Source organism: Etheostoma spectabile, chromosome 18 (assembly GCF_008692095.1).
Source record: "Etheostoma spectabile isolate EspeVRDwgs_2016 chromosome 18, UIUC_Espe_1.0, whole genome shotgun sequence".
NCBI lineage: Eukaryota > Metazoa > Chordata > Actinopteri > Perciformes > Percidae > Etheostoma > Etheostoma spectabile.
Window position 1 is genome coordinate 5,613,834 of NC_045750.1, and position 15,019 is coordinate 5,628,852.

The following is a 15,019-nucleotide window of genomic DNA, read 5'->3' on the forward strand; positions in this document are numbered from 1 at the left end:
CTCTCTATTCTCTCTGTTCCTCTTCCTCTCTATTTTCTCTGTTCCGCTTCTTCTTTTCTGATCCTCCTCCTCTTCCTCTCTGTTCTCTCCGTTCCTCCTCCTGTTCTTCCTCTCTGTTTCTCCTCCTCTTCCTCTCTCCTCCTCTCTGTTTCTCCTCCTGTTCTTCCTGCGTCCTGCGAGGCGTCTTTCCACCCGCAGCGTCTCCTCGTAGAGACTCGCGGCCGTGACGTCCAGCAGGAAGCTGAAGAGATGCAGCAGCCAGACGAAGGACCGCGGCAGCGTCTCCTCCACCACCGAGTAGTGACTGCGACACCTCCTGCACCGGGGGACGGAAACCACAACAACGTTAAAGAAAACACAAGAAAAACTTCATCTAAAAACAATCTCTAAAAACCCACAGAAATGTGTGTGTGTGTGTGTGTGTGTGTAGATGTGTGTTGTGGGGGGGGGGGGTACCGGATCTTGCAGGCTCGGAGCGGCGGGTGCCAGTACGTTGGGTTGGACGGCGTCAGGACGTCCTGCTGCAGAGTCATGGCTCCGTCCAGCTTCTGCTGCTGCAGGCTGGGACCGTCCGCTCCGTCCCCGTCGCCCCAACAGAACCGGAAGCTGGACGGGGCGTCCCGCTCGGGCGCCCGCGGGGCGGGACGACAGCTTCTCAAAACAGGTCTGCAGCTGCTCTCTATTCCTACACACACACACACACACACACACACACACACACACACACACACACACACACACACAACACACACACACCACACACACACACACACACACACACACACACACACACACACACACACACACACACACACACACACCACACACACACACACACACAGAGAGACAGAGACAGAGAGATCTGAGTAATGGAAATGCATGGTAAACAAGGATCAAGTTATATATATAATATATATATAATAATATATATATTATATATATATACTATAATACTATATATATATATATATATAATAACTATATACACACACACACACTATATAATCACCACACATTTCTTATGTAAGTTGGATATGTATGACCACACATATAGATAATATACAACATAATGAATATTATTAGAGTTAACACACACAAACATCGTACTTTACCTCTTCACACCCACATTGTACTTCTTGCTGTTTGGGTTAGAAGAAGTTTCTTGGGTCCACTGTATTCCTGAGGACGCACACAACAATCAAATATTAAACATATAATGCAAATTCATTTCGTTAATTGTAGGGTGTTTTAGAACCGCAAACATCGCTAAGCACCTAATAAAGCTCAGTGTAATCTTTTAAGTTGATTTTTAGCAAAAACCTTTGTTGTTCTTTCACAAATACTGTATGTGCTCATTCATGTGTGATTACTTCCACCAACTAATCAAAGTATTCTAGTAAGAGGAGAATCATATATAATGACAGGATTTATAATGTTAACTGGTAGCAGCGGTGTTTGTTAGCAGTTAGCTCGCTGAACCACGTCACAGCTCATTACCATAAAGTTGAAAAACTTTCTGATTGACGCTCAAAACGCACAAAACACCCAAAACGTGACACCAACAGATTTCCCGCTCCTTGGAGCCGAGAGATGCTTTTATTGAAAATTAATGACTTCCGGTAACTTTAGAAGCTCAAGTCGGTGGCGGTGTGTGCCAGCCCCCCCCCCCCCCCCGAGGAATCCCATTTTGGCCGCTTGTACCCGGGATCTTCTTCTTTTGGTCTTGACCCATACTGCTCATATTTGCTATAATTCTTCATATTAAACACACAGACCTCTTAATATTCAGTTTGTTGTCATATACAATGTCACCACTAGAGGGGAGACATTCTTACACAATGTAGCTGTAAACTCTTAGTATAAACTCTCCTCAATTTATGCTTCACATTTCCTTTAATTTAACTTACCAAACATTTACACACACACACACACACACACACACCACACACACACACACACACACACACACACACACACACACACACACACACACACACACACACCACACACACACACACACACACACACACACACACACACACACACACACACACACACAACCAGTGTTTTGAGTTTTTCCTGGTATCAGAACATCTGAATAATAAACGGATGAATAAAGTTATTTTGAAGTATGTTACCTGGCGACGTGTTGTTCTCTCCTCCGCTGCGCTGAGATCAGGGCGGTCTGCACGAGTCTGAACCACCGCCGCACGCTGAACAGGTTTCCTGTCACACAAAACATCCGTTATTCCCTCAGAACCACTGCAGAAACATTCCTAAATGTTAGAGTGCACGTGAACTCAGTCCGTGTCCGTGGTTTTACATATCTGGGGAAATAATAATAAAAATATTGAAACGTTAAGTCTGCAGGTGAAGAACTCACCTGTGTCGTCCTGGTCGGCTGCGTCATTAGATAAATCCCTAAAAGACACAAAAACTAAGTTACTTAAAAAAAATAACATAATAAAATAAAGAACTTTCTGTAATAATAAAATAACAAATTAAGCATTATATTATTTCTACAGGGTGGTATCAGAACTAGTATAACACAACTTTCTAAACTTCTAAAAAAGCCCAAAACATGTTTAATAATAATTAAAAAAAAACAGCGATAAAAAAAATACACAGACAACGGAGTGTTGTGTAAAATTAGGCGTACTGGCCCTTTAAATTGTTTCCATGCAAGAATGTAATTCTAGGTGTTTATAGTTTATTATTGTAGATGTAGTGGCCCTTTAAATATTTTGGGTGCATACCATTCTGTGTGGTCGTCGAGGCCGAAGACGAGCTTCATGGTGACGATGACGAGCGCAGCGGCCTGGACATCGTAGAGCGGCAGGACGGGCAGGGACAGGCGGTTGAACGTGTGGAGCGCTCCATCCGCCATCCCGGCGCGCTCCATCAGCCGGCAGACCCAAGGGTGGAGATCGTCTGGAAACAAGGAGACGAAGTACACGAAACAGTCAGTAAAAATTATTTTAAAAAATGTGAAAAAAGCGTCAAGAAAGGAAAAAGTCAAAAAAAGGAAAGAAAAACGTTTTTTTTAAATGACAAAAATGTCTGGGGAAGGATACAAAAATGTAGAAAAACAAGGCGAAAAATGATGAAATTTGAAAAAAAAAAATAATGTAGAAAAAAAGCTACTAAAACGCCGGCAAAAGGCCCAAAAAAGTAGACAAAACAACAAAACTGAAAAAGAATAAATTAAAATCATCACAAAATAAGACAAAAATCTGGAAAAAAAAGCAAACTTCATCCCACAGGTGGAGTTTGTCTGGGAACAAGGAGAGCCAATCAAAATGTACGAGTTAAATTCAGTTTGTAACTTCAGGAGTCTTGTTAGTAGGGCTGTCAATATTAACGTGATAATACAAGCTGCAACCATCTGTTAGCATCCACCAAATGTTCTGTTGTTGCTGCTGACAGACTCGGATTATTATTCTAAGTGTCTGACAACATTATGAAAGGATCCCTACAGAGATAGACCTTTTAGTTAAAGAGTAAGATCCTTTTAGTTTAATATGAAACAGCCTCAAAATCACCATCACCAAACCCACCAGACTCCATGTAAATAATCACTACTTTTATCATCGTAAAACCCACGTCATTCAAAGTGGACAGAAACTAAATTAAACTTCTAAAAGCCGTCTTGGTTCATCTTTCCACTGTTCCAACAATCACCACTCTGGTCTTGTTGAAATAAACTCTTAATTCACCCAGTTACATGTGGAGATATGCTGCTCTATACACGCTAAAAGTAGTGATTATTTACATGGAGTCTGGTGGAGATATGCTGCTCTATACACGCTAAAAGTAGTGATTATTGACATGGAGTCTGGTGGAGATATGCTGCTCTATACACGCTAAAAGTAGTGATTATTTACATGGAGTCTGGTGGAGATATGCTGCTCTATACACGCTAAAAGTAGTGATTATTTACATGGAGTCTGATGGAGATATGCTGCTCTATACACGCTAAAAGTAGTGATTATTTACATGGAGTCTGGTGGAGATATGCTGCTCTATACACGCTAAAAGTAGTGATTATTTACATGGAGTCTGATGGAGATATGCTGCTCTATACACGCTAAAAGTAGTGATTATTGACATGGAGTCTGGTGGAGATATGCTGCTCTATACACGCTAAAAGTAGTGACTATTTACATGGAGTCTGGTGGAGATATGCTGTTCTATACACATTAAAAAATGGGTGTTTATTTACATGGAGTCTTGTGGGTTAAACATGTTTCATGTGAACTGACTGACTGCATCAGACTATCTTAACATACATTCTATGGTCAGACTGTGTTTAGAAATAGTTTGAATGGATTGCCAGCCTAAACTGTCAGTATGAGTGCTGCTGTTACCGGGCAGATTGGCGTCCATCAGGTAGCGCAGGCTGAGCAGGGCCGGGTGCAGCAGACTCTGCTGGCTGATTGGAGGAAAAGCAGGAAGCTGCAGGAACAGAATCAGAGTCTGAGCCTCCTTATGCACCGCCCGGTGGGACGGGACGCTCTGGGGGGGGGAAACAAGTGCACACATCTTTCACTTCAGAGTCTGACAGAATATTATTGGATTAGAAATGTACGAACATAAACATATGAACCCAAACTCTCTGCAGGACAGATACAGCGAGACAGAAAACGTTGAAGAAGACGAAAAACACATCGGGAAAAGCTCCAAAAAAAATGTTAAGAACAATGACAAAAACATTAAAAAAGCTACTACAAAAGCGGAATAAAACTTTGAAAGAGAAAAAAAAAACATCGGAAAAGGCGTCAAAATTTTCAAAAGAACAAAAACATCAAAACAAGCGACTAATAGTCAGCTGTGAACGGGCCCTTTAAATACCGACTGACTGAACTTTACCGACTGTATTTCAAAGTGTTTAAAGAGATTTCTGACCTCGACTCTGAAGATGAGAGCGTCTTTCCCTTCCAGCTTCATCTCGTCAGGAAGTGCCTCGTAGGCGTTAACGTACGGGACGTGTCCCTCGTTCACCAACCTGGGAACAAACACACACAGGAGAACTGTTATGTTGCCTTTTGTCCCCTGTGTGATGTGTCCCGTGTGTGACATGTCCAGTGGGTGATGTGTCCCGTGTGTGACATGTCCAGTGGGTGATGTGTCCCGTGTGTGACATGTCCAGTGAGTGATGTGTCCCGTGTGTGACATGTCCAGTGAGTGTGTGATACGTCCCGTGTGTGACATGTCCAGTGAGTGTGTGATACGTCCCGTGTGTGACATGTCCAGTGAGTGTGTGATACGTCCCGTGTGTGACATGTCCAGTGAGTGTGTGATACGTCCCGTGTGTGACATGTCCAGTGAGTGTGATACGTCCCGTGTGTGACATGTCCAGTGAGTGTGTGATACGTCCCGTGGTGTGACATGTCCAGTGAGTGTGTGATACGTCCCGTGTGTGACATGTCCAGTGTGTGATGTGTCCCGTGTGTGACATGTCCAGTGTGTGATACGTCCCGTGTGTGACATGTCCAGTGTGTGATGTGTCCCGTGTGTGACATGTCCAGTGTGTGATACGTCCCGTGTGTGACATGTCCAGTGTGTGATTTGTCCCGTGTGATATGTCCAGTGTGTGATTTGTCCCGTGTGATATGTCCAGTGTGTGACGTGTCCCGTGTGTGATATGTCCAGTGTGTGATTTGTCCCGTGTGATATGTCCAGTGTGTGACGTGTCCCGTGTGTGACATGTCCAGTGTGTGATTTGTCCCCTGTGTGATATGTCCAGTGTGTGACGTGTCCCGTGTGTGATATGTCCAGTGTGTGATTTGTCCCGTGTGATATGTCCAGTGTGTGACGTGTCCCGTGTGTGACATGTCCAGTGTGTGATTTGTCCCCTGTGTGATATGTCCAGTGTGTGATTTGTCCCGTGTGATATGTCCAGTGTGTGACGTGTCCCGTGTGTGATGTGTCCCACGCGTGACGTGTCCCCTGTGTGACGTGTCCCCTGTGTGATTTGTCCCCTGTGTGATTTGTCCCCTGTGTGACGTGTCCCCTGTGTGATTTGTCCCCTGTGTGACGTGTCCCGTCCAGGACGTGTCCCCTGTGTGACTGGTCCCCCGTGTAACGTCTCCCCCGTGTGACGTGTCCCCCGTGGTTGACGTGTCCCCGTGGTTGACGTGTCCCCCGTGTGTGACGTGTCCCCCGTGTGTGACGTGTCCCCCTTGTGTGACGTGTCCCCCGTGTGATGGTTACCTGAGCAGGTCGCTGAGCGTCAGCGGCTCGCGGATCCAGACCAGAGCGAGGTGGAGCAACGCCAGAGTCTTCTTCATGGTCATGAGACCGTGGCGGCAGCGTCTCAGCCGGGCCGACAGGTAGCTGGCGGCGTCCAGAGAACCCGAATACTGCGACCAATCACTGGAGCTCCCTGCGGAGGAAGGAGCGCTTCAACCACTGAGGCTACGTCTACACCGCTACGCCGGTTATGGGTGATTCGGTCACTGTACCTGCAATGGAGCCGGCGGTGCTGGACGCGTTCGTGTCTCCGTCCGTCTCGCTGGCTGAGATGACAGACATCTCGGCTGCACTGTCAGAGTCAGAGTCCTGGCCTCGCTGAGGAGAGACAGAAAGAGAGACAGACAGGCAGAGAGACAGATAGAGAGAGACAGACGTAAAGAGAGAGAGACAGACAGAGAGATGGAGACAGAGAGAGACAGACAGACATAACGAGAGAGACAGACAGATAGAGAGAAACAGACATAAAGAGAGTGAGAGACATAAGGAGAGAGAGACAAAGAGAGACAGACAGACATAAAGAGAGACAGATATAAAGAGACACAGACATAAAGAGAGACAGACAGACAGACAGACATAAAGAGGGACAGATATGAAGAGACAGACAAACAGAAAGAGAGACAGACATAAAGAGACACACAGACAGAAAGACAGATATAAAGAGAGAAAGACTACAGGTAAATAAACACTCTTTCCCCATCAAAAATGAGAAACATGGACACATATATATATATATACATATATACTTATATATATATATAATATCTAATATATAATTGTATTAACATACATAAAGATATGTTGACTCAAGCTTCTAATTAGTAATTCTTTCACTAACTTGTAATCAGGAAGCAGAAGTTAAAAAAGAAATCTAACAAATGAAGATACTTAAGTAAAGTATTAAAGTAAATGTTTACGTTTGTACCCTCACCACTTTAAATGTGGAGGTCCTCACTGGGTTGTTGGTGTACGCCTGTCGACTCTTCTGCAGGTAGATTCTCCAAAGCTGACACAGCACTTCATCCTGAAACATGACACGGACAAATCACTTTCTGACTACATCATGAAAGGATCCCTACAGAGATAGACGTTTTAGTTAAAGAGCAAGATCCTTTTAGTTTAATATGAAACAGCCTCAAAATCACCATCACCAAACCCACCAGACTCCATGTAAATAGTCACTACTTTTATCATCGTAAAACACACTGTCATTCAAAGTGGACAGAAACTAAATAAAACTACTAAAAGCCGTCTTGGTTCATCTTTCCACTGTTCCAACAATCACCACTCTGGTCTGGGTGAAATAAACTCTTAATTCATACATTTACATGTAGAGATATGCTGCTCTATACACGTTAAAAGTAGTGATTTTTGACATGGAGTCTGGTGGAGATATGCTGCTCTATACACGTTAAAAGTAGTGATTATTTACATGGAGTCTGGTGGAGATATGCTGCTCTATACACGTTAAAAGTAGTGATTATTTACATGGAGTCTGGTGGGTTTGGTGATGGTGATTTTGAGGCTGTTTCATGTTAAACTAAAAGGATCTTACTCTTTAACTAAAAGGTCTATCTCTGTAGGGATCCTTTCATATTGTAGCCAGACACCAATAATCTGAGTCTGTCTGCGGCAACAACAGAACTTTTAGTGGACGCTAACTGATACTGAACATCTGTCCTGTAGGGTAACATTACAGCTTGTTTCTAACTGACGCTGATTGTTTGTAACTGTTGTTCTAACGGGAGAACAGGCTCCAGGTTGAATAAGGTGTGAACACAGACCCTGAACGTTGGACGGACTCCCAGTTTGAGCAGAGCGTTGGCCTGGTTTCTCAGGATGAACTGGAAAGCCTCGCAGATCACCCACTGACGCCCGCGCTCTGAAAACATCAACAACCCACCTTTCATTCATCTGTGGTACATTTATTAGTAGGTTTAATTCTGCGTACAATGTTTTATGTAAACAAAGAGGGGTGGTTTACTTCAAGGCTGTGTACTGGTGTTACTACATCATGACAGCAATGTAACCAAAACACAGGGAAATATTTATATATACTCATTTTAAATATGACAAATAGGTTGTTAACCGCAATTGTGTCTGAGGCTACATTTACACCGCTACGTTTTGGTTAAAAAAGGAATATCTCATGCTGCGTTTCCCCCTCTCATTCCCCCTGCTCTGGCGTTCCCGCCTCTCATTCCCCCCCTGCTCTGGTCGTCTTCCCCTTCCTCCCCTCTCATCTCCCCCTGCTCTGGCATGTCCCCCTCTCATTCCCCCTTCTCTGGCGTTTTCCCCCTCTCATTCCCCTTCCTGGCGTGTCCCCCTCTCATTCCCCCTCTCTGGCGTTTTTCCCGCTCTCGTCATCTCCTCTTGCTTCTGTGTTTAATCCTCTCATTCCCCCTACTCTGCTACGTTCCCGCCTCTCATTCCCCCTCTCTGGCGTTTCCTTCTCTCATTCCCCTGTCTGGGCTGGCTCCCCCCTCCTCATTCCCCCTGCTCTGGCGTTTCCCCTCGTCTCATTGCCACTGCTCTGGCGTGTTCCCCCTTCAGTCCTCTTGTTCTTTGTTTAATCCTCTCATTGCCCCCTACTCTGTAACGTTCCCAGCCTCCTTCCCTTCCGTGCTCTGGCGTTTCACTTCTTCATTCACAGTTGGGCCAAACTCAACCCGCCACGGTAGAGATTAGACCTGAAACTATAGACGTGTTACAGAGACAGCTGGGTTTTGTTGCAGCTCCTACTTACATAGCGTAAGACGGAAGCTTACACCGGACCGGGTTCCTCTTGGTTTTGTGTCCCCTCTGCCGATGGTGGAGATCCGGGATGAGCCGGGTGAAGTTGGGTCCACCACCTCTCTGGTTCTCTGGGGGACGCATGGACGTTCACATCTTACACAACATGTTGGACACAAACCAACTCCACATAAAAAACACAACACTGCCAAATGGCGTACGTACACACGCGTGTTAACAAGACGCACGCTGGCTTTTTAGCGTGTTTATCAACATTGTTGGCCTCCATTGACTTACATAGCTGTTAGTGATGGCGTTGCACAGTCTGTCCACCAGAGACCTCTACAACGTCCCTGTTAGTGATGACGTTGCATAGTCTGTCCACCAGAGGACGCTCTACAACGTCCCTGTTAGTGATGGCGTTGCATAGTCTGTCCACCAGAGGACGCTCTACAAACGTCTCTGTTAGTGATGGCGTTGCATATTCTGTCCCCAGAGGACGCTCTACAACGTCCCTGTTAGTGATGGCGTTGCATGTCTGTCCACCAGAGGACGCTCTACAACGTCCCTGTTAGTGATGGCGTTGCCATAGTCTGTCACCACGAGGCCGCTCTACAACGTCCCTGTTAGTGATGGCGTTGCATAGTCTGTCCACCAGAGGACGCTCTACAACGTCCTGTTAGTGATGGGGTTGCATAGTCCTGTCCACCAGAGGACGCTCTACACGTCCCTGTTAGTGAGGCTTGCATAGTCTGTCCACCAAGGACGCTCTACAACGTCCCTGTTAATGATAGGCGTTGCATAGTCTGTCCACCAAGGACACTCTACAACGTCCCTGTTAAGATAGCGTTGCATAGTCTGTCCACCAGAGACACTCTACAACGTCCCTGTTAATGATAGCGTTGCATAGTCTGTCCACCAAGGACACTCTACAACGTCCCTGTTAATGATAGCGTTGCAAATGATAGCGCTGCATAGTCTGTCCACCAGAGGACGCTCTACAACGTCCCTGTTAGTGATGGCGTTGCATAGTCTGTCCACCAGAGGACGCTCTACAACGTCCCTGTTAGTGATGGCGTTGCATAGTCTGTCCACCAGAGGACGCTCTACAACGTCTCTGTTAGTGATGGCGTTGCATAGTCTGTCCACCAGAGGACGCTCTACAACGTCCCTGTTAGTGATGGCGTTGCATAGTCTGTCCACCAGAGGACGCTCTACAACGTCTCTTTTGGCAACGCTGATTTTTTTGTGTGTTTCTATTCAAAAGACTAAGAGACTTTCGTATCCTAAGTTTGTGTTTTTACAAATTTTATTTATCAGAATTTTAATATATTTTGATCTTCCTCTGTTCTGTTGTGACAATTAAAGTATTATTATATTATTTTAGTGAGAACTTAATAATTAAAATAACTAATGTTAGGGAAATATGTTTATATTTAGTTTTTTTGGCTCCCGGTGCGTTTTAGAATAGATTTTAAGATTTAAGGCCTTAAATGGTCTGGCACCGGAGGATTCGTCTGAAATTTTAACTTTGTGAGAGCCCGATTGGTCATTGCGTTCTTCAAATTAGCGAGTTTTAGAAGTCCCAAGGTCCAGGTATAAAGGGGGGGGGGGGGGGGGGGCAGGCTTTTGCAGATTCTGGAACAAGTTACCCCCCCACCCCCCTGATATTTACACTATCACAGATGTAGCTCTTTTTAGGTCCCAACTCTAAACATATCTGTGTAGTCTGGCTTTTAACTGGTTTCTGATGTTAAGCACGTTGGATACCTGCTGGTTGCTGTAAAGTGCTATATAAATACATTTTGATTGATTGATTGATAGCACGCCACTAGGCTTAAGAAATACAGCGTATATGTTTATGCAAAGTCATGATGTCATGTTGCGTATTTTTCCTACCAGCAGCAGAGTTACTCATTGATAAACTATGATAGATTGTACCTGCTGCTGGACAAATTTGAGTTTTGACATAAATATATATTTTTTTAAACCAAAAGTTAACACTTTAGAGCGTCGTTTAGTTTGTTGTAGTCCTGTAATAACATTTAGTTGTTGTTGTTGTTGTCCTGTAATAACATTTAGTTGTTGTTGTTGTTGTCCTGTAATAACATGATGTTGTTGTTTACTCGATGACGTTGTGGCAGGATCTGCAGTAGAAACGCCCCTCGTCTGAAACGCCCCAATCCACCGCTGAACACACACCACAGGGCTCCCTGTACCCGGCCTGAACAAACAAACACACACACACACACACACACACACACACACACACACACACACACACCCCACACACACGTTACATTTGAGTCATTAGGAGCTACATCAACTTTGAATACTGGTATCATATCAATTATATCATTATTACAGTTTAACACATCCACAACTGCACGTTAACGCAAACAAATTAAACAAAGCATCTTGTCATTTTTTAATATTGATGACACATCGCGGTCAGACTTCATTCATAAAATTAAGATGTATTCATTTTTAGACGAATGCTTAAAGATGTATTAAAAGCTGTTGCCATCTTCACAGTAAATTCAGCATAAAAACGGATGGCTGGAGGACAAGTCAACGTTATTTAAATAGAGTTGAGATGGAGCCCACACTACTTAGCTGGATTACAGTTATCCTCAAAGGTGTTTCAAAATACCATTTTTACTTGATGTAATATGTGCCGATTGTTAAGTTGGGTCGGTTACATTCGGAAAAATGTCAAAAGTTATTTAAATATTATCGGTAATACGTCTTATGCGCGAAATGACACAAACATGACACATTATTAAATGGAGTTTGGTGTGGAGCTACTAGCTAACACAAAGTTCGAAGCCGTTATTAGCGTTACCGTTTTATAACGTAAGCCTACATCTTTATCAAAGTTAACATGCACGTGCAGCATACATTACCGTTTGCTCTTCGTCCATTTTTACTTTTAAAAAGCGTATTTAGTTTGTAATTTTTATATTTGAACTGTAGTCCGTCCACATGTAGGTTTGTTTTTGACTTATTCGTCTATCATTCCGGTAGACCGCACGCTCTTCTACGGCACTCTGCTGCCTCCCACAGTCCGAAACAGGAACTACACGCTGTGACACTTTCTCCCTGAATATTTTACTACAACATTATCAATAATTTTAAACATAGTTTGATCATATTACAAGTTAGTATTGCACATAGGAGACGCAAACGTTTGAAAAGACATTAAAATGTGTGTTTGTTTTTTTTAAACATACAGGGGGGCTTGAAAGTTTGGGCCCCCCAGGTAAACATTTGTATAAATGTGTATGAAGAAGCCAAGAAAAGATGGAAAAATCTCCAAAAGACATCAAATGACAGATTAGACATTCGTATAATATGTCACGAAAACAAAGATTTAATTTCCATCATGTACACTTTCAAAATAACAGAAAACAAAAAAATGGCATCTGCAAAACTTTGGGCCCCCTGCAGAGTTAATACCCCCCCCCGCTTCTTGTAGCCAGCCAGGAGTCCCTTGGACAGAGGTTCTTTTTCATTACATCCTGTGCCCTTTCTTCTCCAAACGTACCTTTGCATCAAAAAGTTCTACTTTAACTTCATCGGTCCACAATGCATCATTGTCTATATGTTCATTTGCAAACTTCAAACGCTGATTTTTGGGGTGAGGACGTAGAAGAGGTTTTCTTCTGATGACTCTTATATCTTATTATCTCATATTTGTTCGAGTATCTCTTCCTGGTGGAATGGTGTAGCACAACTCCAGTGTCTCCAGGTCTTTCTGATGGATCGTGCTGTAACACGTGGGTTTGGACTTGCTTTTCTCACAATCCGGTGAGCTGTTCTGTCTGATATTTTCTAGGTCTTATAGATCTTGCTTTAACTTCCACTGTTCCTTTTCCACTAGCCATTTCTTAATTATATTCCAAACAGAGGATATTGGCATCTGAAAACCCTTCGCTATCATCTTAGAGCCTTCTCCTGCTTTGTGAGGGTCTACTATTCAGTTTCAGTTTCCTAGACAACTGCTTGGAAGAAGCCATGGTGCTGATTGATGGGGGGGTCAGATGAGTCTGGAGGGGGGGGTCCAGATGAGTCTGGGCATTTAAAACCTTAAGACTGATCACTGGTCTTTCCAGACGATGATTGAGAACAATCCATGACGCTGTCAGGTCTCAGCTTTCCAAAGGGGGGGGGGGGGTGCATTTTTTTTTGTTTTCTGTTATTTTGAAAGTGTAAATGATGGAAATAGAATCTAACTTTTTGTGACATATTATACAAATGTCTGATCTGTCATTTGATGCCTTTTGGAGATTTTTTACCATCTTTTCTTTATGCACATTAAAACAAATGTTTACCTGGGGTGCCCTAACTTTTGTGCCCCACTGTGTGTGTGCGTTTCTGGGTCAATGTGTGCCCCGGTAGCCTACTCATTTTGGGGATTTCCGTTCAACAAGAAATGAGGGTAGAGCGCGAGCGCAGTTCCCCACTACCATTTGCGCAACGGCAATGCCTGGTGCATAAGTGCTGTAGACACTAGCACAAAGTGTGTGTGTGTGTGTGTGTGACAAACAATACGAGCAGGAGCGAATGTGATTAAACCCAAACTCATCAAAACAATCTCATCTTTCCGGTATGCCTGGTGTATAGTGCTGTAGATGCGTAACATTAACTACATGTCTTCCCGTCATGCACTACGCCCAGCAAACTACAACGATACGTCATGACTCATAACCATGGACTGTATCGTTAGTGACCAGCAACCTCACGTTTATACCAGACTTCGCTTTGACAAACTCTAAAGTTAACCATTTCCGTGTTAAAGACTGAGTAATGAAATGCGCATGCGCCACAATGCAACGTTACAAGAAATCCTAAAAACGCTTTTTAATCAGCTTTTATAAGTCGATTTAAATGCATTTCTGGATGACTGCAATTGTATGAAAACAAAGATTTCAATAATAAAATGGAGTGTTTTTTGTTTGCATGCTGACGTTATTCTACTGTTAAAGTAAATCAATTCAATGTCAGAACAGAACAGTTGGCTATTCAGTATAGTGTGTTTGGGAATTTTTTAAGATATTTTAATGCAATTTTCACAGTTTCCCGATGCAGACTGTTCTCCAGTTGATTTCCTACAGCACAGTCGTGGTCTTCTTTTGTACGACTGTACAATTCTACTTGTAGATCAACTCATTTTCCTCTGTTTACATCACACCCAGGTGTTAATCTAACCCTGAAGCAAAGCAATTTGTTTTACACTCCCCACCTGAAAAACACGTTACTCTGGTCTGCTTTAAATAAGAGCAAAGATGGTAAAAAAAAAATCCTCTTTTAATTTATCAGTTCAGCTCAACTCACTATTAATAACATCATGTCTCCTGGTAATAAGATTTTATCTGAAATCCTTTTCATGCTGTAAATTACAGTCTCAGTGGCTTCCTACCGGGCTGTCTAGTGCAAAAAGACATGCCTTGATTTTCACCGTATTAACTTGCAATTTATCATATTCCACCTCTTCACTAAAGATAAAACTTCAAATTTATAAATATACTAAACTTTATTTCAAAGAAGTAGAAAATTTGTCACTTTTTCTGTCCTTTTTTTTTTTACCATTTATCTGCTTTTACTCCTAGTTGCCATCCTCGCAGGACACGTGATTTAAACGGAGAGGTTATTCAGTCCGATTATAAGCTGGACGAGCACAGTCCGAGTACTCAATAATGAGAGTAGCTGAACACCACTTATGTCGGCCCGGGCCCGGGCCCTGGGATCACTGCCATGGCAACACCTACATGTAAAAGACCAAGCTTACAGTTAATCACGGATGTGCATTTCCACCTAGAAGTCATAATGGCTGCTTTGAAAAAGACTGTTAAAGGAGCAACACGTTTCAAACTTAGACCTGAAAGTCTGCTTTTTTCACTTTGTAAACCTATAACATGCACAAAAAAAGAAATATAACACAATAAAGGAAAGGGAAAAAGCATAACATGAGATCTACAGAATGGAAACAGACGTTTCTTTTTTTCTATCGGACATAACGGACACATCAAAC

The 15,019-nt window shown here is 43.3% G+C and overlaps 1 protein-coding gene across 1 annotated transcript; it reads right to left on the minus strand.

Annotated features, from left to right (window-relative positions):
- Positions 1 to 66: 66 nt before the first annotated feature.
- Positions 67 to 12,020, minus strand: taf1b (TATA box binding protein (Tbp)-associated factor, RNA polymerase I, B). Its single transcript, XM_032543820.1, has 15 exons — positions 11,892 to 12,020; positions 11,112 to 11,209; positions 9,028 to 9,116; positions 8,037 to 8,134; positions 7,184 to 7,276; positions 6,465 to 6,570; positions 6,214 to 6,385; positions 4,906 to 5,005; positions 4,368 to 4,515; positions 2,757 to 2,931; positions 2,384 to 2,421; positions 2,139 to 2,226; positions 1,108 to 1,179; positions 457 to 685; positions 67 to 316 (listed from the first exon to the last, which is right to left on the minus strand). The coding sequence occupies exons 1-13, from the start codon at positions 11,907 to 11,909 to the stop codon at positions 1,149 to 1,151; spliced, it is 1,254 nt and encodes a 417-aa protein (XP_032399711.1). The 5' UTR covers positions 11,910 to 12,020; the 3' UTR covers positions 67 to 316; positions 457 to 685; positions 1,108 to 1,148.
- Between the last annotated feature and the right edge of the window lie 2,999 nt (positions 12,021 to 15,019).

What these genes read in the sequence shown, in the direction of transcription:
- taf1b (XM_032543820.1), bottom strand. An exon ending in TCCTGCCACAACGTCATCGA is followed by an intron (nt 9,117 to 11,111) that starts GTAAACAACAAC and finishes TGCGTCCCCCAG; the next exon opens with AGAACCAGAGAGGTGGTGGA. An exon ending in ACGCTCAGCGACCTGCTCAG is followed by an intron (nt 5,006 to 6,213) that starts GTAACCATCACA and finishes GTTTGTTCCCAG; the next exon opens with GTTGGTGAACGAGGGACACG.